We start from the raw sequence: 27,352 nt of genomic DNA, 5'->3' as shown, positions 1-27,352 counted from the left end.
ATGTAACATCAGTAATATCTGATGTTTTATAGATGGCAATGTAGAAAAGATATATTTTAATCACTTTTCATTTAAGTAACCTTATGTAAAAAATAAACTAATAATTTAGCAGTTCCAAGTGTCCAAAGGGCATTTTCAAATGCACATAAAAGAAATGGTTACAGAGATTTTAAAGAAGCGTCTTCCATATCCACATCCTCTTGCAACTGCTGTACCATTTTCTCTTCCAAATGCTTCCCTTTGCCTGCAAGAGGGGCTCGGATAAGATGGATGTTTTGCTTGACTTCTTTGATATCCTGAACTTTCTGTAGCTCTTTATTTTTCTTCAGTCTGTTCATTATAAATTTAGCTTGGCGTTTCTGTTTGATCTCTTCAACTCTCTTCATTGCATCAATAGTTTTATTCCATAGCTCTCGCTGGTATTTGATAGGTTCATTTCTACGCTTTTCAAATTCAAATGAATTATCCACTGTAAGCTCTTTACCAGCTGCTTTCCGGAAAGCTTTGGTCCACCTAACTTTGCGAGGATTGCGCTTCTTTTTAAAGTTTTTATGACATTTAGATTTACAAAATCTGAACACCTTGCAATCGTTGCGTACGAACATCATGCCGTGGCCAGGGTAGATGGGCCCGGAACAGAAATAACACTTCTCGATACGCATGCTGAAGCCGCGTGGGTCCCCACTGACGAAACGCCAAGCTTCGGAGGAAGTCTCATGTGTATTCTTAGAGAAGCAGAGAGAGATGAGACACAAGAAAGAAGAGGCAATGGCAATGTGACCATAGAAGCAGAGACTGGGATGTGGTGGCCAAGGACTGCTGCCAGCCATGGGCAGTGGGAAGAGGCAAGGATCTCTAAATCTTCTGAGAGAGTGTGGGCATGCCAAGACCTTGAATTCGGCTCAGTGAAGCTGATTTCAGACTTCTGGCCTTCAGAACAGTGAGAGAGTAAATTTCTGTGGTTTAAGCCATCAGTTTTGTGATGATTTGTTGAAGTAGTCAGGAGAAACTGATATAGGTGAGGAAAGTAAGTCGCATCGAGGTAACTTAATTTGTCCATGGTAGCACAGCTATTGGTGGTAGAGCTGAGACATAATCCTGTGCAGTCTTTACTTTTAGCTATGATGTGGTATCCTATCTTACTTGTTGTCTTCCACCTCTGAAGTGCTGATCATTCCTTATACCCTCAAGAAAGCCAGGTCCTTCCTCCTCAATTGTTTCAAGAAAATTACACCACAGTCAATCACAAGAACAAAGAAGACAAACCTAAACCTTTATGTTTCAAAATATACTTTCAGAGCTCTTCATGGAAAAAAATAGTCTGGCTTTGGATCCTTAAGAGATGCCCTTTAGTATTTCTGAGGTGTTAACATATGAAGAGCTAAAATAATAATGTTTTGGTCATAAGCAATAGATAGAAAAGAACAGATTAGGGACCAAGGCTTTGACTTCCGAATAAATCAAAGACTGCAACCACCCATGTGGTTCAGGAAGAAGAAGAAGGAGTGATGGAGAGAGGCCAAAGCAGTCCCTGGGCCAGGACACTGGTCTCGAGGGCAGCTGAGGATGCAGGAGCAGAGTCAGCTTTTGTTGATTTCCCAGCCTCCACTCCCTTCAAGAGTGAGCTCTGTCTTAGTGTCAGGGGACCATGTTGGAGCATGATTCATATGTGACCTTTGCTGAGAGGTCCAGAGGGTGCCTTCAGGCTATGCAGCATAACTGAGGCACATTTGCACTCCAAGGTTACTTTGAGGACAGTCTCCACTTCAGTGGCCAAGGATACTCCTAAATGCCTGAAATTGAGGTTGGAACTCTGAAAACTTAAAGGAAGCTAGTGAGAAATGGAAAGCCTTGAACTTACACATGGGTGGCACTGAAAGTAACCAGGTTGGACTCTCTGAAAATGACAGTGGGGAAACCCTCCTTTTACACTGCTGTACATGGTAAGTGAATCACAGGGGTATTCACATTCCCAGTGCATATCAGTAGGCAGGGTTGCTATACAGTTTTAGATTTTCCTCAGTTCAAGGAATTCAAAGTACCATTGTAAGTATGCCTCAAATTATATCAATAATAAAACATGTTACACATTTTTCCTTTTGGTTGTTGGTTTGCCATTCACTTACCTTCATAGTTATAGCACTTTATTGATAATAAAACATTTAGGTCATTTTTTTGGTTGTTGGTTTGCTACCTGCATCATTTGCAGTTATTCTCTGAAGGGAAAATATTATAGAAAAATAATTGCCTCAGCTACTGAATTCAGTTTAATGCAAGGCAATTTACCTGCATGCAAACTTCGGAGATGCACACTGATTGCTCCCTTTTCTGGTCATCAGATTTAATTTCTTGCAGTTAGATTTACTCACTACAGAGGCACTATGTATTATTCCTCATCTTAATAGAATTCACTAGGTTCAGGATGAACTAGCATGATCTTGAAACTCATAGTGTCTTCTGTTGTTTAACCATTCTTACCCAGTGACCTTTCCTATTGCAGACTGTAAGTTCCTTTCAGTATGACTTTAACTAAAATTTATATTATACAAATAAAACAACAGCCGATTTATGAACTAATCACACATATTTGTTACACTCATAAAACCTTTCAGGATAGGTCTCACTAAATTTGTTGGAACTATAACATATTTATAAACGGTACTATTCCTTGCAATGACTGTATTAAATTTGAATGAGAATATCAATGACATCAAATTATATGTCAACTAACTTCTTAAGCTTTTGTTTGGGGGCTCAGAAAATGACACTCCAAAATATGATGATTTGGCATGCTGACTACTTTGAACCTGAAGGACAATGAAAGAGCCTCAGAAGCAAAGTCTCTTTCTGAACTTCTTCTGCCCTTCTTTCTCCTGCTTTTCTTTCTCCCTAAGGCAGGCCATAGAAACTAGAATTCCTCTTCTCTAAGAGAGATCATAGAACTAGAACCATTCTCCCCCACAGCCAGCCATAAAACCTAGAAATATTACTCTGTCACCTGACTTTCTGTGTAAGAGCTAGCAATAAAGAAATTCTCTGACCTACCTTGTCTTAAAAGTAGATCATAAGACTGTTACTCCAGAAAGGTCTTACGCTATACCCAGGAAAAAGAAATGTCACGCAGAGAAGCCAAGAAGAATCTGAGAAGACAGGCCTTGTTGGGTTTCCATATTCAGTCTCTTACCATTAGGTCATGGTCTTTTGGTCCAATTATATTTATTTTTTATTTTTTGAGACAGGGTCTCCTTCTCTTGCCCAGGCTGGAGTGTAGTGGTGAGAACATTGCTCAATCCATTCTTGAACTCCTGGACTCAAGCCAATTCTCCTGCCTCCCACACCTATTAGGCCATCACTAGGACCATGAGCCACATGCCAGAGTCTGATCTTCATTCTACATGGCTGTGCATTCCATCTTCAATCCAGACATAGAAATAGACAGTTTTCCCTGAATCTTTAAGTCTTCATTTCTGAAGGCTTAATGTATTCAAGGTAAAACTTTGAATAAATCTCTAATGCTTTTCTCTTGTTAACCTCTCTTTTGTTTTAGGAGTGTGGACTAGGACCCTTTCAATGGGGAAGAAAAGTATCACACCCTTTCCATTCCTACATTGTAAAATTTGATCTAAAGTTTGTGTCTGATTTCTCTTTCAGTACTAAATTTTAAACTTTTAAAAAAAAACTTAGCACATGACAACTTAGTTTTCTATGGAAGACATATCAAAGGAAATATAACACAGAAAATAACATTTTATAAAGAAAAAGAAACACAAATCACTTTATAGTTGAAGCTTTTAGTTACCACATCAAAGAGTGTAGTTTGAAATATATGGGTGATACAGTTTGGCTATGTCCCCCAACCAAATCTCATCTTGAATTGTAGTTCCCAGAATACCACATGTGGTGGAAAGGACCTATTGAAGGTAATTGAATCATGGGGTTGGCTTTCCCCGTGATATTCTAGTGATAGAGAGCAAGTTCTCATGAAATGACTCTCTTTCTTCTCTCTCCTGTGAAAAAGGATGAGCGTGTTTCCCCTTCCACCCTGTTTGTAAGTTTCCTGTGGCCTCCCTAGCCATGCTGAACTGTGAGTCAATTAAACCTCATTCCTTTACAAATTACACAGTCTCTGGGATGCCTTCATTAGCAGTGTGACAAGAGACTAATGCAATGGGTTAATCTAAACCATAAGACAACACAGTAATCTTAAACATAATACTAGTAATACAAATGCCATTTCTTTTACTTATTGGAAATAGACTATTGTATAAGGATTTAAGCACATCACAGCAAAGAAGGTTGACAACTGGTACAACTGGTGTCTATGCTTTTGTCTTTAAAGTTAAAAAGATATAAACAATGGTATTTGTATTTATGCAAGCGTATGTGAAGGGTAGCAGGATATGCCACCCCAAAATGTGCGACTTCAGCATAGGATTTTTTGGGCTGAAGGCAACTGAGAAGAAGTAGATATAAACAAATCTCTCTGTCTTTTTCCCATTTACCTAAAAGCAAGACATAAATTTACAACGATGTCCCTTCCTTCTCTACCAGTAAAAACTAAAGTTAACTACCTGAAATTACTTTAGACTTTTGTCGTCCTGGAGAGGGCATCAGAGAAATCTACACAATGAACTTAACTGACTAGTTTTTTTTAATCTATCATAAGCTTCCTAAAACTGGCCGGCCCCATACTCTTCCTTGTTTTCAGCTGAAGATGTTATTTAAGCATGAATTCTAAGCCACCTCTTTAAGAATTAGTTATTTTATCCTTGATATCTTCCATACATATATGAGATATACCTGTTAATAAACTTTTGCTTATTTCTTGTTAATCTGCCTTTTGTTAAAAAGAGTCCCAGCTAAGAACTCAGAAGGGTAGAAAAAAATATTTTTCCTGCCTTATATATGTGATTATCAGGGAATAATTTGTAGAATAAAGAAGAAAAAGGGCAAAGAGAAAATGAGAAACCAGAAAATAAAACCAAGTAGGAGGGTTTGAGAGGTGTGAGGACAGCATGGAGACAGCATGTTAAGGTTGTAGGGAAGGTACAGTTTTACCTTTACCTTCTTAGAGTTTTTAGCTGGACCTGAGAATTAAATCTACATAAGATAGATTAACAGGAGGGAAAAAGCATGCAAATTTACTTAATTTCAATTTTGCAGGACATGGAGCCCTCATAAGGAAGTAAAAGCCCAAAGATGCAATTAGAGTTGACAACTTATATACTTAGTTGGAAAAAGACTAACACATTCTGAAAATGTGACAAAGCAAGGGGACTTGGGTTGAGGTAGTTGATTATGGAGAAGTGGCTAGGAAGATAAGGGTTAGTTTAACAGACTGTTGGCACAGATTTCTTTTGGCCTCGATTCTTCAACTCTGGTGATAAGAAGGTCTTCCTTCTTCCAGTTGAAGGGGAGAGAACATTCCACATGGGAGTTTTATCTCCTGGTTTTAGGAAGGTTGGAGCGTCCCTCCCTCCCTCCCTCCCTCCCTCCCTCCCTTCCTTCCTTCCTTCTTTCCTTCTCTCTGCTTTCGCTCTCTCTTCTTTTGCTCTCTCTTCTATCTCTGCTTTCTTTCTTTCTCTTTCCTTCCTTTCTTTCTTTCTTTCTTTCTTTCTTTCTTTCTTTCTTTCTTTCTTTCTTTCTTTCTTCTTTCTTTCTTTCCTTCTTTCTATCCTCTTTTTTTCTTCCTTCCTTTCTCCCTCCCTCTCTTTCTTCCTCCCTTCCTCCATCTTTCTTCCTTCCTTTCATCTTTCCTGCTTTCCTTATCTCTCTTTGTTTCTTCTCTTTTACTCATTCTTTTTTTCCTCTTTCTTCCTCTCCCCCCTCCCACTTTCCTTTTAACTCAAAATAGTCAATATGTCAGAATGGCGTATATTGGAGTGTTCTGTCCAGAGCTTCAAGCAGAATAGAAAAGAGAATTTTAGGGAAGTTGGTAATGTCATAGACCCAAAGCCTCCTAGAAAAGACTATTAAATTTTCTTATTAGTGGGACAATAGAGAACCTTACAAAATGCAATTCCAAGATAGTACTGGGAATAAAAAACTGGATTACAAAGACTTAGAGACACAAAGAGGAGAAGATTTGGTGTATTCTTTTTTTCATAAAGGTTAGGAGTCAAGTTAGTAAGAACATTAGATGGTAACTTTAAGGGTAGACAAGAAGAAAAAGAAAAAGCACATGAGAACCAGGTGTGAGGAACATCTTTTATATTCACAGAGTTATGACTTAAAAGAAATGTATTCCATAGTATCTGCCTTTTCCTTAATATCTATTTAAGTAAGCATTAAATGTTTGAGGTCTTTTATTTTATTAGTGTGAATTTTAAACTTGTTCTCATATTCTACAAATATTTCAATTAAAAAATATACGCAGAATTATTTGAAATGTTAACTATGTATATGTATATTCCTGCCTACGTTTTATTCATATTAAGTGTAGTTGCTGTGTTAGAATCAGCTCATAGGTTAAAAAAAATTCAACATTCACTGCTTTACAGTATACCACCATACAGTTTCTTATTAGTCAAGGAGTTAGCCTCTCTCTTATTATTCTTTGCTCTTTTAATCATTTCCTTTTTGGGTATGTGTCTCCTTTAAATGTAATCCTTTCTATTTCTAGAAATTTACTCCTAACTTAAAACAATATTTATTTTTTGCCTTTTTCCTTAGTTGCAGCTCGAAGAGTATTGCATTCATTTTTATATAGTTATCTACTTGCTTTGTCTTATCACTTTTATTCCATCATAAGTCAGCCCATATGTAAGTGAAAATGTTTAAGGAGAAGTACATATACACCTAAGAAACCAGATTTTGCTTCATTTTACAAAGTGTGCTTTGATCTTATATTTATATAGTAGAATTCATGCCAGTTGAAACTTCTTTTGAAATGCTTATTCATCTCAGAATATAAATTAGAATAGTTAAAACAAATGTCTTATTTTTCTAATTATTTTCTTTTTACTTAAACACTAAATATTTCATAGAGCACTATGGTTCTATATAACAAAAGGAAAATACAGTGATTGATAGGTTTAAGTGTTTGGAGCTTGTAATACGAAGGCTTACAATCAGTTCAAATATATCAAAAACCATACGATATTTTCTACATTAAAAGAAGCTCTTACAGATAGGCTTAAAAGGCATTTATGCTTTCATTAAGAAGTGTCTGCCATTTCCTGTTGCTTTCTAAGAAAATTTTTCCTGCAATTTATGAACAAGTCATAATCATTTAGAGTTTTGCCATTGATGTTGGCTATAAAGAGCAGTCTACACATTGAGGAGTGGCCACTGATAATTTTGATTTCCACTTTCTTATCTTTACCATTAGGTATTGCTATAATTTTTCAATTCTTTACCATTAATTATAGACTAGATTCAGAGCTAAAGGTGATCAAGCCTTTATCTTCATTTTGGGGCTTACTTCCTTAGACAGGACCACTTCAGGAATCAGTAAAGCCTTATCCAACCATTTAACAGATAGAGGGGTCTCTAAAAAGTTCATAGAAAATTCTATTATTATTTAAAAAACTACATGCATGGATTTTAATTTTTTTGCACCAAAATAAACTCATACTAACTTGTTATAATAGGTCTGAACAGCGTCTAGTTTGAAGCAATGAGAATGGTATGACATCAGTTTGAAAAGAGCCCCTAGCAGAGTAACATAAACTCTGGTAAATTCATACACACACACACACACACACACACACACACACCCCTTAAGTTCTGGGATACATGTGCACAACTAGCCGGTGTGTTACATATGTATACACGTGCCATCATGGTTGTTGCACCCACCAACCCGTCATCCACATTAGGCATTTCTCCAAATGCTATCCCTCCCTTAGTGCCTCAACCCCCAACAGGCCCTGCTGTATGCTGTTTCTCTCCCTGTGTCCATGTGTTCACATTGTTCAACTCCCACTTATGAGTGAGAACATGAGGTGTTTGATTTTCTGTTCCTGTGTTAGTTTGCTGAGAATGATGGTTTCTAGCTTCATCCATGTCCCCACAAAGGACATGAGCCCATCCTTTTTATTGCTACATAGTATTCCATGATGTATATGTGCCACATTTTCTTTGTCTAATCTATCATTGGTGGACATTTCAAAAGCCAAAGTTGACAAATGGGATCTAGTTAAACTTAAGAGCTTCTGCACAGCAAAAGAAACTAGCATCAGAGTAAACAGACAACCTACAGAATGGGAAAATAAAATTGTAATTTATCCATCTGAAGGGCTAATATCAAGAATTTACAAGGAACTTAAACAAATTTACAAGAAACAACCAAACAACCCCATCAAAAAGTGGGTGCAGGATATGAACAGACACTTCTCAAAAGAAGACTTGTTTTTTTGTTTTTTGGAGACAGAGTTTTGCTCTGTCACCAGTCTAGAGTGCAGTTTCACAAACTCGGCTCACTGCAACATCTGCCTCCCAGGTTCAAGCAATTCTCCTGCCTCAGCCTTTTGAGTGGCTGGGATTACAGGATCATGCCACCATGCCTGGCTAATTTTTATATTTTAGAGATGGGGTTTCACCATGTTGGCCAGGCTGGTCTTGAACTCCTGACCTCAGGTGATCCTTCTGTCTTGGCCTCTCAAACAGCTGGGATTACAGGCATAATCCACTGTGCCCGACCAAAAGAAGACATTTATGCAGCCAACAAACGTATGAAAAAAAGCTCAACATCACTGGTCATTAGAGAAATGCAAATCAATACCATAATAAGATACCATCTCATACCAGTTAGAAAGACAGTCATTAAAAAGTCAGGAAACAACAGATGCTAGAGAGGATGTGGAGAAATAGGAATGCTTTTACACTGTTGGTGAGAGTGCAAATTAATTCAACCGTTGTGGAAGACAGTGTGGAGATTCTTCAAGGATCTAGAACCAGAAATACCATTTCACCCAGCAATCCCATTACTGTGCACATACCCAAGGAATTATAAATCATTGTGCTATAAAGAAACAAGCACTCATATGTTTATTGCAGCACTATTCACAATAGCAAAGACTTGGAACCAACCCAAAGGCCAATCAATGATAACTCATTTTAAGAAGAGACAAGACAATGTTGAAGATGAAGCACATACCAGCAGATCATTCACATCAATTTGCAAGGAAAAAAATTATCTTGTTTGTGCCAGAGTTGAAAAGGATCGATGATTAACAGCACGTATATTAGTCAACACCATAGATATCTCAATTCATTCTGCTAACACGATTCTGACTAAAAAATTAAAGATGAGCTTGTTTTCCACTTGATGACTGCCAAAACCATTGCAATCAGATCAGCTACAGACAAGAGCAGGGCTTTTATTAGAAATTTTCAACAAGTGCGATTAAGATCCAGAAGCATTTCTTTGAATAATTGTCACAGGAGGTAAAACATTGCTTTACCAGTGTGATTCTGAAGACAAAGCACAATCAAAGCAATGGCTAACAAGAGGAGGAAGTGGTCCAGTCAAGGCCGAAGTGAACCAGTCAAGGGCAAATGTCATGGTAACAGTTTTTCAGGGTGCTCAAGGCATTTTGCTTGTTGACTTTCTGGATAGCCAAAGAACAATGGTATCTGCTTATTAGAAAAGTGATATGAGAAAGTCAGTCAAAACTTTAGCAGAGAGACATCCAGGAAAGCTTCATGTGCTTCCTCACTATGACAACGCTTCTGCTCATTCCTCTCATCAAACAAGGGCAATTTTGAGAGGTTGGCAGGAAAAAATGGCAGATAGGAGGCACACCTAACTTGCAGCTCCCACTCAAATAGACTGATTGGTTTGTGGAGACTCACATAATGAACTTTTGCTCCAAGGACTACTGAAGGAACACACCAAAAAGCCAAGAGAATCCACAGACTCTGGTGGAAGTGGATTGATGCTGCAGGCTCTGTGAGATGGCCAAAAAACTGTGAGTGCCCAATGGGTGAAAGAGGGATGTCTGCCTTCAAACACACATTCTCACTGGGGAACTTGAAGGTCCAGATCATGGGAGAAATAGACGTTACCTGGAGCTGAGATCAATTTAGAGAGCTGAGGAAAATATAGGGCTAGAGGAAGCAGTGGGAAAAGCCCTGTGGGAACTCTCAGTCCCTAGGGAAGCCACTTAAGGCTGTCTCGCTGGGGTCCTTTGTCTCTTTAGTCAAATTAGGGAAAGACCACAGGGAGAAGGAAACTTCCAGCTGAACTGTGTAACAATTTCGACTGAATGAGAAGTTTCCCGGACAGAGTCTGGGGGAGAGAGTGGACCAGAATACAGACACAGCACAGAAACCTTGGCAGGTGGAGAGGTGTGAAACTTGAAAGCCCAGCGTGCTTTCTCAGCGGGGAAGCTGGTAGCCCGGGGCAACTTCTCAGCCCTACTTACTGGCTGCCTGGAAACAAACTTGGAGCTGTTGTGGGGGCATGGTGGTGGTGGGAGTGAGTCTAGGCTTTCAGGCTGTGTGGGAGCTGGGTGAGGCCTGTCACTGCTGGCTTTCCCCCACATCCCTGGCAACTTGCATGATGCAGCAGAGGCAGCTATAATCCCCCTTGGAATAGAACTCAATTGGCCATAAATCCATACCCACAACCCTCACAGCAGCCACAGCAAGCCTTGCTCAAGGAGAGTCTGAGCTCAGACACATTTAATCCATTCCCTATCTGAAGGTCTTTCTCTACCCACTCTGGTAGGCAAAAACAAAGGACATAATCTCTTGGGAGCTCTATGGTTCTGCCCAGCACCCGAGAAACTTATCCATGTGACCCTGGGCAAGACTGTACCCTTCCTATACTACTGCAGCTGATGCTCTCTTGAAAGCTCTACTTCCTGGCTGGAGACCACCAAACACAAAACCAGTAAACTAAACAAAAATAAAAACAAGGTCTTTCACAGAGTCCACTTCACTCCCCTGCTACCTCCACCAGAGCTGGTGCTAGTATCCATGGCTTAGAGACCTGAAGACAAATCACATTACAGGTCCCTTTGGAGACACTCCTCAGTACCATCCTGGATCCCAGCAGGCTCTGCTGGGAGCCTAGATTGAGGAGAAAAGTAACAATTACTGCAGTTCAGCTCTCAGGAATTCCCATTCCTAGGGTAAGGGGGAGAACACCACATCAAGAAATCATACCATGGGATGAAACAATCTGAGCAGCAACACTGAGCCCCAGATCTTCTCTCTGACATAGTCTACCCAAACAAGGAGGAACCAGAAAAATAATTCCGGTAATACGACAAAACAAGTTTCTTTAACACTTCGAAAGATCACACTAGTTTACCAGCAATGTATCCAAGAAGAAATCTCTGAATCACCAGAAAAATAATTCAGAAGGTGGATTATTAAGCTACTTAAGGAGGCGCCAAAGAAAGGTAAATACCAACTTAAAGACCTTAAAAAAAAGTTACAGAATATGAAAGAAAAAAAATCTCCAGAGAAATAGATAATGTAAATAAAAAACAATCACAACTTCTGGAAATGAAGGACACACAAATAGAAATGCAAAATACACTGGAGAGTCTCAGCAATAGAATTGAATAAGTAGAAGAAAGAACTTCAGAGCTCAAAGACAAGATTTTTCAATTAACCCAATCCAGCAAAGACAAAGAACAGATATTTTTAAAAATGAACAAAGCCTCCAACAAGTTTGGGATTATGTGAAATAATCAAACCCAAGAACAATTGGTGTTCCTGAGGAAGAAGAGAAATCTGAAAGTGTGGAAAACATATTTGAGGAAATAATCAGGAAAACTTCCCTGACTGCTAGAGATCTAGACATTCAAATATAAGAAGCTCAAAGAACACCTGGGAAATTCATCCCAAAAAGATAATTACCTAGGCATGTAGTCATTAGCATATATAAAGTCAAGACAAAGGAAAGAATCTTAAGAGCTGTGAGGCAAAAACATCAGGTAACCAGAAAAAAAAAAACAAAAAACAAAAAAACCAATCAGATGCACAGCAGATTTGTAAGCAGAAATCTCACAAGCCAGAAGGGATTGAAGCCTTATCTTCGGCCTCCTTAAACAAAGCAATTATCAGTGAATAATTTTCTATACAGCGAAACAAAACTTTATAAGTAAAGGAAAGATGAAATTTTAGCAAACTGGCTTTCAGATGATAACGTGCCTCTTAGCTATTCTGGCTAAATTCACAGATATCAATGTGTCTGACACAGACTTCTTAGTATTTATCTTTCTTGATTTTCAGCAATTTTTGACATTACTAACCCCTGGCTTTTTCTCAAAACAATTCTTTTTTCCATGACTGTATGTTCTCTTGGTTTTTCTTATTCCTCGTGGAGCATTCAAATTGAGCTAAGATTTTCGGAAAAGGTAAAATTCCCTGAGAAGAAATTTCCCATAAGAAAGGGAATTCTGAATGAGTTCCAGCATAAATTCAAACATTCCTTTCTAAAATAATTTATCTTAAAACTAGATCTCTTAGGTTTTCCAAAGATTGAGACTAAATAGTTCTAATAACCTCATAGTAAAAATTTGCCAAACCCCAAAGGAAAAAAAAACTATGAAAAAGAGTCAACAGGAAATATGTAAACAGCAAAATTTAAGAATCAGTAACTTTAGATTTTAGAATTATTAAATAAAAAGGTTTTTTTTTTTTGTTTTTTTTTTTTTTTTNTTTTTTGAGACAGAGACTTGCTCTTTCACCCAGGCTGGAGTGCAGAGACTCAGTCTTACTCAATGCAACCTCTGCCTCCTGGGCTCAGGTGATCTTCCCACCTCAGCCTACCAAGTAGCTGACACTACAGATGTGCACCACCACACTTGGATAATCTTTTAAGGCTTTCGTAGACATGAATTCTCACAATATCACCCAGGTTGGTCTTGAACTCTTGGGCTCAAACAGTCCTCCTGCATCAGCTTCCCAAAGTGATGGGATTACGGTGTGAACCACTGCACCCAGCCCTTAAAATGCCGATAAAAATAAAAACGGGAATGAAAAATCACTAAAAGGAAGAGAATATTAAATAAATAGGTATGTTTAACCGTAAACAAAATTTCTAGAGATTAAAAACATAATTGAAGCAATAAATCAATAGATAGGTTAAAAATCAGATTAGAGAGATTGAAGAGATTGTCAGTGATCTGGAAGAGGTATTTGAAGAGATCACCTTGAATTCAACACAAAGAGACACATATACAGAAAACATGAAAGGCCAATAGGCATGGGGAATAAAATGAGAAGGTCTGATATACATCTGATCAGAGTTTGGAGATGAGAATAAGAGAATTAGTAGGAGACAATATTAGAAGAAAGTCGTTGATGAATTTTCAAACTCAATGAATGGCAGACATTTTCTCATTGAGAGCACTACAGTAAAATAATAACATATGAAATAAAAACCAAGTTATTAAAATGAAGTCAAGAGAAAAACTTGCCTACAAAAGAATGTTTGATTAAGTGTGGTTGTCAACAGCAACATTGAAAGCAGGAACCTATTACTCTCTTGCTATTTTAACTCAGAAATACACACACACACACACACACACACACACACACACACACACACATACATATATACATATCATCATCATCATATGTCAACCATATATATATATATATATATATATATATATATACGCAGTCCTGCCAACAAAATATATAAATACGTATGATGACTGGGTGCACTCTTGAGTCACCTCTGATCTTTGCCCAATCCTTTTCTCTATTTCTTTCTCCTTTCCCTGTAGTTCATCCAGGTTTTTTAATCTAATAAACATAGAAAGATCAATGATGATGATGAAACAAAAGCATTTTCAGACAAATAAAATCTAGACTATTTACCATCAATGGAACTTCCTAATTGTATTTCAGGAAGAAAGAAAGACCTAGAAGATGGGCAAATTCCTGTAAATATTACTTATATGAGACAAATATAATGCCTAACATATGAGGCAAAAACAGGGTGGAATTAAATATTGCTCATCAGTGCCATGCAAGATGAATGGAAGGTGAGATTTTAGTATTGTTTAGGTAGAAGGCAGCAATAATGATTAATTTTAAATGTAAATGTGAGTTGTAAAAGTTTAGGGTAAAATTTTAATAGGATAAAAATAGAAATGAATATATGATTTTGAAGTAGTAGAGAATAAATGAAAAATTTAAAATATAATGATGATGTCAGGAATAAAGAAAAATAGTATTCAAACCACAATGAATAGAAAGCAAAAATTAGATTGTAGAAACAATGACATATATCAATAATCTCAATAAATATTTATTAGACTAATTCTACAACTTAAAATTTTAGCTATGTGTCATTTACAAGAGGCACATTTAAGTATCTGAACACAAAAACATTGAAAATAAATGCATATAAAAAGATACAATAGACAAATATTACATACAACAAAGATATAAATGTGACATAATTATACTAATATCAGACAAAACAGAGTATTTACAAGAGGCACATTTAAGTATCTGAACACAAAAACATTGAAAATAAATGCATATAAAAAGATACAATAGACAAATATTACATACAACAAAGATATAAATGTGACATAATTATACTAATATCAGACAAAACAGAGTATATGAAAGAAAAACTGTGAAAACTGTGTATATAACACATTAGTGTCAATACATAGGAAACAAAATCAGAACTGTGTGGAGTAATTAAGTCCACCATCAATATTTGTCAGACAAAACAAAAATATCGGGGATGCAGATTAGATCAAAATAACTAACAAGTTTGATCTAATGCATGCATATAGAACTCTGTGCTCCTAAATTAGAAAATATACATTTATAAATGTATATAATTACACACAAAGTATTTATGAAAATCATGTTACGTAAGTAGTGTGGACTGACAATAATACAATTGAAGTAAGTATCATTAGCAAAAAATGTATAAAAGAACCCCACATTTAAAAACTTTTACATTTTGGTAAGAGTTCATTCACTGAGAAGAACTCAAAAGGAAAAATGGGAAATATTTAAAATAAAAATAAATAAATCCAATATGATCAGTAGAGTTTAATACAATTAATTCTATGTAAATCAATTTGAAAACTAGATACAATAAATAATTTTGGAGAAAAATATAATTAATGACACCTATTGGGGCAGGTAAGACTTTTCTAAGTTTACTTATGAATTTTGAGTCATAAGTGCAATATTCTTTTTTTTTTTTTTTTTTTGTTTTGAGACGGAGTTTCGCTCTTGTTACCCAGGCTGGAGTGCAATGGCGCGATCTCGGCTCACCGCAACCTCCGCCTCCTGGGTTCAGGCAATTCTCCTGCCTCAGCCTCCTGAGTAGCTGGGATTACAGGCACGCGCCACCATGCCCGGCTAATTTTTTGTATTTTTAGTAGAGACGGGGTTTCACCATGTTGACCAGGATGGTCTCGAGCTCTTGATCTCGTGATCCACCCGCCTCGGCCTCCCAAAGTGCTGGGATTACAGGCTTGAGCAACCGCGCCCGGCATAAGTGCAATATTCTTAAAAATAATCTAAATTATTAAAAATATTTTAAATTAAAAATATAACTCAAATGTGCCCAATTGCATATCCATCTGGCACTATGCACACATAAAGAAAGCATTTAAAGTAACTTTGTGATATGGTATTTTGGTTATGTATTCTTAATTAGATACATTCTATGGACAAAAGGAATGACATCTCAAACCTCCCTCTGGAGTTACAGTGTTTGTAGTTGTCTTATGTAGGGTTTCGTAGAAGCAGAATCTGAGACAGGAGATTTGGCAAAAGTGAATTTCTGAGGATGTGCTCTTGAAGAAAGACTTGTGAGGGAGGGATGAAAAGAAACTGGATCTGATCTCGGGTAGTGTGTCCTTGATCTGACCTTCAGTAGAGGGCTCTGGATCTTAAACCATGACACAGTGATCTCCTCTTCCCCACCAAAGGACTCTGGCTTTAGTGGTTTCGGGTCTAGCTTTTTGTACTTTTATGCTGGTCAGCTGTGGCCTGCTGTCAGGGATGGAAGCAGGAGCTAACTTCCTAGGCAGAAAGGGTTCCCTTGGAGACATCAGCAGCCAATGACTACAGGAACTGGTGAGAGGGCACATTGGCTTTGTCAAGGGGACAAAAATGGCACAAAAATGGCACAAAAATGGTATTTATCAATGTATTTATATCAGTCTGGTATTTTAAAATCAATTTCCTTGTATTGACGGTTAAAACCATAAGTAATCACATCAATGATTTCAGAAATAAAGATTTTCAGTGTAAGAGAAAAGACGGTTATAAGATCAAAGAAAATAAGTGTAAATATCGTGATATTGAAATTAAACTGAAAATATCAAATGGCATTCATGATTAAAAATAATTGTATAGAATGTAGGGTGTGTGTGTGTATATCATGTGATCCCTGTTCACTGAAACGACTTGGAAACAATGTCGCTCCAGTATAGCAATGAGCACTCCAGTTTTGCTGTCTGATACCATTCCTTACTAAAAAGAGCCAGGGCTCTTTCCTGGAGAAATGCCCAATTTAGGTGAGGTACAAGGAAGAAACAAGGTGAGTGTAGGGTATATTTTTGTACTCGAGAGCCTGAAAACTTTTACAAAGTCTTGAGTCACATTGAAAGGATGTAGGGGCAACTATGAAGACTCTATCATTGCCTAAAGTCGTAATAATTTGAGTATCAAAAGGAATGATTGAAGCCTACCAAAACACACTGAATCAGTGAAAATGTATTATTCCGTAATACTCAAAAAGAAAGGCAGAAAAGCTCAATTGTTAATCATTAAAACAGCTATTAAAACAGTACCTTACTTAAAAAATGAGTAATTAAAGGGAGAAGGAGAATTTATTTTGCTTTTGCAATAAGAATTGTATATCAAGATAACTGAGTTGATAAGGTAAAAGTCTTCATTATTGAACATGTGAAGCAAAAAATATAAAAAGAATGGAATAATTTTTTAAAACACAAAATCTTGCAAATTGAAATTATTTGATTCTTATAGGATTAGTGGGCAGTTTTTAAAATAATTAAGTAAATGGTCAATTCATATAGCACCAAAGTACATAATACAGATTTCTTTTTCATGGCAAGTAATATTTATAGAAATAATATAAAAACATGTCATTTCAGAACCCATAGAATGTACATTAAATGATATTTAGGGAAAATGCATGGCATTTAATATTTATAATAGAAAAGAAGAAAGACTGAAATTAATGAGCTGAACACTCAGTTTAAAATTTTTTAAAGACTAACAAGACTAAAGATGTTAGAATAAAAGATTAATAGATTTACATTTAATTAACAAATATTTGTTATGTGCCTACATTGTTCTGGGGTTTGGAATTAGTCCATGAACAGAACAGGCAAGAATTTCTGCTCTAGTGGAGCTAAATTCTAGGAGGGCAATTCAGAATATAAATGTAACAAGAAATAAATTATATTTTGTGTTAGAAGATAAGAACTATCTTAAAAGAAAACAATAAGCATATTAAAAGTACATGTAAAAGCAGAAAATAATTAAAAATCAAAAATATAAAGGATAAACAATGTACCAAGTAGAGTCCTTTAAAAATCCAATAAAATTAGCAACACTTGGTAAGTGATCAAACTTGATATTATTTATTATTGTCCAAACATGGCAAGTTGTTCACTCATATGCAGGAGAATGGCCAATCTTAGACATAACAATGTGGCAGCATTTAGCAGTTTAAAATGTGTATACATTATGATTCTGCAGTTCACCTCTCTGCATTTATCCTTGTTCTGTCACCCATCCACCCATATACACATATAGTAGTGTTCATAGCAGGGGTTTATTTTTACATTTAGATTGGAAGCAATCTAAATGTCTATCAAAAATTAATGAATTTGTATGAATGCAATCCATGCTATGTGATGTGGAAATAAATTAAGTAGACCTACATATATATTGAAAAGGGTGATCTCTCAAGCATAATATTGACAAAAACAACTTATGGAAAAAAATATTGTGTTACTTCAGTTATACAAAGTTTAAAAGTTGAACAAATATACTTTATGTCTATAGTATATCATATAACTATTATAATATATAATTATGGATAAAGCTGCTATAAACATCAAGGTGTAGGTTTTTAGGTGAGCCTAAGTGTTAATATAATTTGTGTTAATACCAAGGAGCACAATTGCTAGATCATATGTTGAGAGTATGTTTAGTTTTCTAAGAAACTGCCAAACTGTCTTTCAAAGTAGGTGTACCATTTTGCATTACCCCCTTGAATTAGACTTTCTGTTGGTCCATATCCTACACAGAATTTGGTGTTGTCAGTTTTCTAGATTTGGTCATTCTAATAGGTATGTAGGTATGTAGTGGCATTACATTGTTGTTTTAATTTGAATTTCTGTGACAAGCTATCATGTGGAGCATATTATCATGTGCTTTTTTCCATCTACCTATTATTTTTATTGTTCCAAGTACGTTGCATATGTTGCACAACAGTCTTCTGTCACGTATTTATTTTGTAAATATTTTCTCCCAGTCTGTGGCCTGTCTTATTCTCTTGACAATATCTTTTGCAGAGCAGGAGTTTTTAATTTAAATGAAGTCCAGCTTTTCAATTCATTCTTTTATGTATTGTGCTTTTGATGTTATATCTAAACTGTCATTGCCAAACTCAAGATCATGTGGATTTTCTCTGATGTTCTTCTCTGATGATCTTCTAGGAGTATATAGTTTTGCATTTTATATTTGGGTATGTGATCCATTTTGAGTCATTTCTTGTGAAGAGTATGAGGTCTATCTCTAGATTATTGTTATTTTGCAAAGATTATGACAGTGAAAAGACAAACTTATCCAACAGTATACTTACGTGGGTACATTTTATTGTATATAAATTACACCTCAATAAAACAGATTTTTTTAAGTAAAAAAAAAAAAAGAAACAGTTTATCAATATCCACAGAACAACTTTGAATTTCAATGAAGATTTTGTTGAATATATAGACTAAGTTGGAAAATACTGACATCTTGACAATATTGAGCCTTCTTACCCATGAACATAAAATATCTCTTCACTATTTATTTCTTGGATTTCTTTCATCAGAATTTTGTAGTTTTCCTCATAAAGATCTCGTACACATTTTATCAGATTACTAACTATATAGTTCATTTCAGGGATGCTACTGCAAATAGCATTGTGTTCTTAACTTCAAATGCCACTTGTTCATTGCTTTTGTTTATTAACCTTCTATCCTGCAACCTTGTTATAATTGCTTATTAGTTCTAAGAGTTTGTTATTGTTGTTATTGTTCTTTCAGATCTTCTACATAGATGACCATGGCATCTGTGAACAAAGTCTTATATCTTCCTTTCCAATTATTATATCTTTTGTTTCCTTTTGTTGTATTACTGCCTTAGTGAGGACATCCAGTATGATGTTAAAAAGAGTGGTGAACTTGGACATTCTTGCCTTGTTCCTGATCTTAGTGGGAAAGATTCTAGTTTTACACTATTAAGCATGATGTTAGCAATAGAGTTTTTGTACTTGTTTTCGTTAAATTGAGGAAGTCCTTCTCTATTCCTAATTTGCTGACCATTTTTACCAGACTGTATATTGGATTTTGTCAAATGATTTTTTTGCATCTATTGATATGATCATGTAATTTTTCTTCTTTAGTCTGCTGATGTGGTCAATTACATTAATTGTTTTAACACTGAATCATCTTCATATGCATGCAATAAATCTCGCTTCGTGTGGTACATAATTCATTTTGCACACTGTTAGATCAAATTTGCTAATATTTTGTTAAAGATTTTTGCATATGTGTCCATGAAAGTTATTGGTTGGTAGTTTTCTTTTCTTGTAATGTTCTTCTCTGGTTTTGGTATTAGAGTAATGACGGTCTTAGAGTATGACTTAGGGAGTACTCTCACTGCTTCTATCTTCTAAAACAGGTCATAGAGCAACGGGATAATTTCTTCTTTAAATGTTTAGTAGAACTCACCTGTGAACTCATCTGGGCCTGACACTTTCTGTTTAGGAAGGATATCAATTATTGATTCAATGTCCTTCATAAATATAGGCTTATTTAGATTGTCTATTTCTTGTGTGATATTTGTCAGACTGTCTCTTTCAGAGAATTGGTCTATTTCATCTAGGTCATCAAATTTATGGGCAAAAAATTAACCATAGTATGCCTCCTTTATTACCTTTTTAATGTCATGAAGCCTGTATTAATATCCCCTCTTTCATTTCTAACATTTGTAACTTGTATCCTCTCTCTTTTTTTTCTTAGCCTGGCTAGAGGTTTATCAATTTTATTGATCTTTTAAAAAACTAGCTCTTGGTTTCATTGATTTTCACTATTGATATCCTGTTTTCAATTTCATTCTGATTTTGTTTTTACTTCTCTTTTTTACTGCTTACTTTGGATTTACTTTGCTCTTCTTTTTCTAGTTTCCCAAGGTGTAAGCTTAGATTACCTTTCTTTTCTTACATACACATTCAGTGCTATAAAATTCCATCCAATCACTGCTTTCACTGCATCCCACAAAAATTTTGATAAGTTGTATTTTCATTCTAATTTTGTTCAAAATATTTTAAAATTTCTCTTGGATTTCTTATTTGCTTCATGTGTTATTTAGTCACTTGTGATGTTTAATCTTCATGTATTTTGAAAATTTCCAGCTATCATTCTGTTACTGATTTCCAGTTTAATCACACTGTGGTCTGAAAGCAGACTTTGTATAACTTCTTATCTTTCAAATTTTTAAGGTGTGTTTCATGTCCTAGAATGTGGTCTATATTGATGAGTTCTAATATGAACTTGATAAGAATGTGTATTCTGCTGTTGTTGAGAGAGAGAGGAAAAGAATGAGAGAGAGCGGTGTGTGGGAGAGAGAGAGAAAGAGGGAGGAGCAGAGAGAGAGAGAGAGAGAGAGAAAGAGAGAGAGAGAGAGACAGAGATAAGAGACTCTATTTCTTTGGAAGAAAATAAGAAACTTACGGAAGAGAACAATTCTCTTTGCCAGGTAATCCAGATAATTCTTCTGGATCTGATCTAAGACCACCAAAACAGTACCTCTATGAGTCTGAAAGAACCAGAGCATTACTGGGCTTAGGGTGCCCCATAATGCAGATATGGCTGGAGAGATGAGATCTAAAAAGTAGCCTCAAAAGGGCATATATGAAAGTTTTTGGCCTTAAAATGAAGGTAGAGAAAGAGATAGAGGTTGAAAGTTTATTCAAAGGGATAGTAACAGAGAACTTACCAACCCTAGAGAGTTATAAATATTCAAGTGTAAGAAGGTTATAGAACATCAAGCAGAATTAACTCAAAGAAGGTTATAGAACATCAAGCAGAATTAACTCAAGGATGATAAAGAAAGAATCCTAAAGGAAGCAAAAGAAAAGAAACAAATATGCAATTGAGCTCCAATTCATCTGGCAGCAGACTTTTCAGTGGAAACCTTACAGGCCAGGAGAGATTGGCATGACATATTTAAAGTTCTGAAGGAAAAAACTTTTATCCTACCATAGCATATATAGTAAAAATATTCTTCAAAGATGAGGAAGAAATATAGACTTTTCTAGAAAACACAAGCTGAGGATTTCATCAACATCAGATCTTTCCTATAAGAAATGCTAAGGGGAGTTCTTCAATCTGAAAGAAAATGATGTCAATGAGCAATAAGAAATAATCTGAATGTGTAACAATCACTGGTAATATTGAATACATAAAAAACACAGACTATTATAACACTGTAATTTTCGTGTTAGTCATATCTTGAATAGAAAGACTAAAAGACAAACTGATAAAAAGTAGCAGCTACAACAACTTTTTGAGACACAGACAGTATGATAAGATGTAAATAGAAATAAGAAAAAGTTTAAAAGTGGGTAGATGAAGTTAAAGTATCAAATTTTTATTAATTTTCTCTTTGCTTTTTCATTAGTTTGCTTATGCAGTCAGTGTTGTTATTAGTGCAAAATAATGAGTTATAAGATATAATTTACAAGCCTTTTGGTAACCTTAAATCAAAAAACACAACAAAAACACACATGCAAAAAACAAGAAATTAAAACACACCATGAAAGAAAATAACCTTCACTAACAGGAAGAAAGGAAGGAAGGAAAGAAGAAAGAGAAGACAACAAAACAACCAGAAAACAAATATCAAAATGGCAGGAATAAGTCCTTTTTTGTCAATAATTACACTGAGTGTAAGTGGACTGGACTCTCCAATCAAAAGATTGATAATCTTTTGCCTAGAAGAAACACACATCACCTTTAAAACACACATAGACTGAAGATAAAGGAATGAAAAAAGATATTTCATGCAAATGGAAACCAAAAAAAGAGTAGGAGTAGCTATATGTATATCAGAAAAAATAAATTTCAAAGCAAAAACTATGAAAAAAGACAAAGCCATTATATAATGATAAAGAGGTCAATTCAACAAGAGGATGTAATAATTGTAAATATATATGCACCCATCACTAGAGCACCCAGATGTGCAAAGCAAATACTATTAGAACTAAAGAGAGAAACAGACCTCTATAAAATAATAGCTGAAGACTTCAGCACCCCACTTTCAGCACTGGACAGATCATCCAGACAGAAAATCAACAAGATATCAGACTTCGTTTGCACTATAGACCAAAGGGACCTAATAGATATTCACAGAACATTTCATCAAATGGCTGCAGAATGCACGTTCTCTTCTTCAACAAATGAAATGTTATCAAGCATAGACCATGTATAAAGCCATTAAACAAATCTTAAAAAATAAAAATAATTGGAAATTATGTCAAGTATTTTCTCTGATTTCAATGGAACAAAACTAGAAATCAATAACAAGATAAGTTTTGGAAATTATACAAACATAGAAATTAAAGAATATGCTCCTGCATGACCAGTGAGTCAAGAAATTAAGAAATTTAAACATTTCTTGAAACAAATGATAATGGAAAAACAACATACTAAAATCTATGAGATACAGTGAAAGCAGTACTAAAAGGAAATTTTATAGCTATGAGCCCCTACATAAAAACTTTTAGCAAGACTAATATCAAAATAAATAATATCAGAGATGATAAAGGAGACATTACAACTGATACCACATAAATTCAAAGGATCATTTTTGGCCACTATGAGCAACCACATGGCAATAACTGGAAAATTTAGAAGAAATAGATACATTCCTAAACATATGCAACCTACCATGGTCGAACCATGAGGAAATCCACAGCCTGAATAGATTAATATCAAGTAATGATATAGAAGTCATTATAAATATCTCCCAGCAAAGAAAAGCCCAGGACCCAATGGCTTCATTGATAAGTTTCATCAAACATTTAAAGAAAAATGAATACCAATTCTACTCAAACTATTCTAAAAAATAGTGAAGTAGGGAATACTTTCAAACTCATTTTATGAGGCCAGTATTACCCTAATATCAAAAGCAAAGACTCATCCAAACAAGAAAAAGAAGGTCAATATCCTTAATAAACACTGATACAAAAATCTTCAACAAAATATTAGCAAATCAAATTCAACAACATGTTAAATAATTGTTTATGCATGACCAAGTGGGATTTACCCCAGGGATGCAAAAATAGCTCAATATATGCAAACCGAACCATGCAATAGATGATATCAATGGAATGAAGGATAAAAACTATGTGATCATTTTAATTGATGCTGAGAAAGCATTTGATAAAATTCAACATCCATCCAAGATAAAAATCTGCTAAAAATTGGGTAAAGAAGAAACACACTTCAACATAAGAAAAGCCATATACTACAGACTAACAGTTAGTATCATACTAAATGGAGATAAGCTGAAAGCCTTTCTTATAAGAACTGGAGTACAGCAAGGATGCCTACTTTCATCACTGATCTAGCTAGAGCAACAGGAAAAGCGAAAGAAATAAAGGACAACAAAATTGGTAAGGAAAAAGTCAAATTATCCTTTTCTGCAGATGACATAATCTTATATTTGAAACAATTTAAAGACTCCACCAAAAAATTATTAGAACTGATAAATTCAGTAAAGTTGTAGGATACAACATAAGTAGGATTTCTATATGCCAACAGCAAACAAACTGAAAAAGAAATCAGGAAAGTAATCCATTTATAGTAGCCCCAAATAAAATAAAATACCTTAGAATTAATTTAACCAAAGAAGTGAAAGATCTATACAATAAAAATTATAAAATATTGAAAGAAACTGAAGAGAACAAACAATGGAAAGATACGTCATGTTCATGTATTGGAAGAATCTGTTAAAAGGTCCATACTAACCAAAGCAAGCTACAGATTCAATGCAATCCTTATTAAATATCAATGATATTCTTCACATAAATAGAAAAAACAATCATAAAATGTATATGGAACCACAAAAGACCCAGAATAGCCAAAGCTATTCTGAACAGAAAGAGTAAAATTGAAGGAATCACATTAAAAATTATACTACAGAGCTATGGTAACCAAAACAGCATGGTACTGGCAGACACATGGACCACTGAAATAAAATAAAGAACTCAGAAATAAATTCATACATCTACAGTGAACTCATTTTTTTACAAAGGTTCAAAGAACACACATCAAGGAAATAATAGTCTCTTTAACAAATGGTATTGGCAAAGCAGAATGAACCTATCTGTCTGCATATACAAAAATCACATCAAAATGTATTAAATACTTAAATATAAGTAGGCTGGAATGGGTAGTAGGGATGAAGTGGGGATGGTTCATGGTTACAAAAATATAGTTAGATAAAATGAATAAGGACTAGTATTTGATAGCAGAACAGGGTTACTACAGTCAACAATAATTTTTGTACATTTAAAAATAACTAAAAGGGAATATTGGATAATAACACAAAGAAAGGATCATGATTGAGGTGATGGATATCTCATTTACTGTGAAGTATTATACATTGTATGCCTGTATCAAAATATCTCATACACTTCATAAACATATGCATGTACTATGTACCCAGAAACATTAAAAATAAAAAATTTAAAAACAAAAAAGAAAAATAAGTATAGGGAGGATCAGCATACTTTCCTATGTATAATTAAAATAATTGAGACAGTATGCAATACTACTAGGAAATGAATGATGGTTAAAAACCTAATTTCGTTCCTCCAGTTAGCTTGTGCATGCCATTTGGTTCTGTTGCAAGGGAACAAACAAAAGTTCCCGGTTTCCTACTAATGACTCAAGAAATCATTAGTCCTATAACACAAAGTGATGTGAATGAAGTCTACTTTTACTGCTGGACCACCTTGATGGGGTTCAGAGAAAACACAGTCAGAAGTTAGCAAAAATCTGTAGTTTGCTAGAAAACATTTTCTTTTAAATGTCATACTCCCCTTCTCTTATCTGTGATTATTTCTTTGTTGGTCATTCATTGCTCATGTTTTCCTTTATACTGCTTTGTCTACTTTTAAAGTGTGTCAGATCCATTGGCAGAATCAGATATATCCCTGTGAAAACAGCCTTACGAAAGCTTCAAAGAATTTGAACACCTAAGACACTTAATAAGGAATGCTTCAGGTATTCTTTGTGACAGTAAAGTTTACATCCATGAGTACTGTGTGTTATTGCTCTATCTGAATATACTAAGATTCAGTTGCAGGTATTTTTTTAAAAAATAAGTATACATTTCATTAGTAATCTATGAGTTTTAAACACCTGCAGTTTACTTAGTTAATTAGTAAACCCATTCAACACATCTGGCTTTGTGTTAATGACTAGCTATTTGATTAGGATGTTTTCCCTTTTATGCTAATTAGGACTTTGAGACTATAAAATTGTGCTACCTTTGTGCTTCATGCTTGTACTGATGTGTTATATTTATAGTTTGGTGTACTTATAAATCAGGCATGCATATGTATGTATGCATGCATTTTACCTAATTTACATAACACAAATTTGTGTGTGTGTGTGTGTGTTTTGTTAAATTTGCCCCATGGAAAGAATATGTGCTTATTTTTCAACTTGGGTAGAAAAAAATTTCTTTTTTTGAGAAAAATAATAAATGTTGTTTTAAAAGCCATATAATTATTTTAGTTTTTCCATTTTTGAAACATAGCAGAATAAATAGAACAATATTGTTATTTTTTACATGGATGTGGCAGCTGATGTGGTTTTGAATCACCTGCAAAATAAGGCTTTTTTCTGAATTGCTTCCTTTGCTAACATAATTATGAAGGCTGGAAACAGGTCTGATTAATTATAAAGTTGAAGACGGTAAAACTTCTCTGGCAGGTTCCTATTTGTCACCACCAATCTCAAGTTGTTTACTGGCCATCTTGGATGGCTGTAGGAGACAGCCTCTTGTGATCTGGAAGTTTCAGAGACAGTGATTCAAATACAACTCCCTTGGTGGATTTTCACTGTAGCTATCAGTTGTGTGTTAGCCCATTCTTGTTGCCTGACTCTCCATTAGAGTTATGAGGATTCCATACATATTTTGATGTGTCTATGTGGGGAGGAAGGATGCTATTCAGTTTGCTGTAGGGGAGGGGAATAAACTGAGATGAAACCCCCATATCTGCCCACTGTAGCTACATTCATTTTGAGAATATTGCCTCTCTTCATGTCTCTATGGACTCCTTGATTTGATGGTAAGTAATCATACCAATCTTGCAGATTCTTCATGCCAAAATTACCTCTGTGCCCCTCACGTAAACAAATTACTAACCATGAGTGCATAAAGTTCAATGGCCACAAAGGACTTATGTAAATTATGAACATCATTTTGTATTATTAGTATTTAATTTGTTGGGGGAATGGTACTGAGTGTTATTTCATCCTTCAAAATGTTTAAATTCGTGGCTGAATCATGGAGGTATCTTTCCTAGTGTTTCAAGGATCTCAAGGGCTTCCAAGCCATTACTTTATTCGTTAGAAACTGAATGATTTCATTCTTACTGTCAATGACTAATTCCAACAATTTTAATTTCCTTAAATGAAGCAAAGCACTTTTAGCTTTTCTTTAATTAAAGTTGAATTTGAAATTTTCCAAACAATATTTAAATTCTTTTAAATCTTCAGATCACGGGGAGCCCACTTTATCTATGAGACATCGGTAAATTTCTGATTGTTCTCCTTATTGTTAGTGGCTAATCTTAAAACATTTTTTTCTCCCCAAAATTTTACTTAGCTATACTTTCCATAAATAATAGATGAATACACATATTCTTATCCAAGGTGGAAAAACTCTTTCATTTCACAGATCTGTCTCCAGGCATGAAACAACTCTTCTATCATGAGGTAGGATTATTTCTACCGGGACACTTGCCAGGTGGAATCTTCAAGAGATGGTGAGTAGATTATTATTGCTACATGTTTCAAGGTGTCTGAAGTGACAACAGTTGAGGCCACAAGCATTGCCTATGTTCGACCCTATTTCCCCT

General features: G+C 35.1%; 2 protein-coding genes across 3 annotated transcripts in view; both read right to left on the bottom strand.

The window, feature by feature from the left end:
• Positions 1-27,352, bottom strand: part of NKAIN3 (sodium/potassium transporting ATPase interacting 3) — a 652,954-nt gene that overhangs the window by 176,877 nt on the left and 448,725 nt on the right. The gene's annotated exons all lie outside the window — the stretch shown is intronic.
• Positions 7-710, bottom strand: LOC108288426 (probable ribosome biogenesis protein RLP24). The gene has a single exon (XM_017507353.2). The coding sequence runs from the start codon at positions 660-662 to the stop codon at positions 159-161; it is 504 nt and encodes a 167-aa protein (XP_017362842.1). The 5' UTR covers positions 663-710; the 3' UTR covers positions 7-158.

The sequence above is a fragment of the Cebus imitator genome, unplaced genomic scaffold (assembly GCF_001604975.1).
Source record: "Cebus imitator isolate Cc_AM_T3 unplaced genomic scaffold, Cebus_imitator-1.0 Scaffold373, whole genome shotgun sequence".
NCBI classification, from domain to species: Eukaryota; Metazoa; Chordata; class Mammalia; order Primates; family Cebidae; genus Cebus; species Cebus imitator.
Note: the sequence above shows the minus strand (reverse complement) of the source record. Positions and strands in the feature narration are given on the sequence as shown.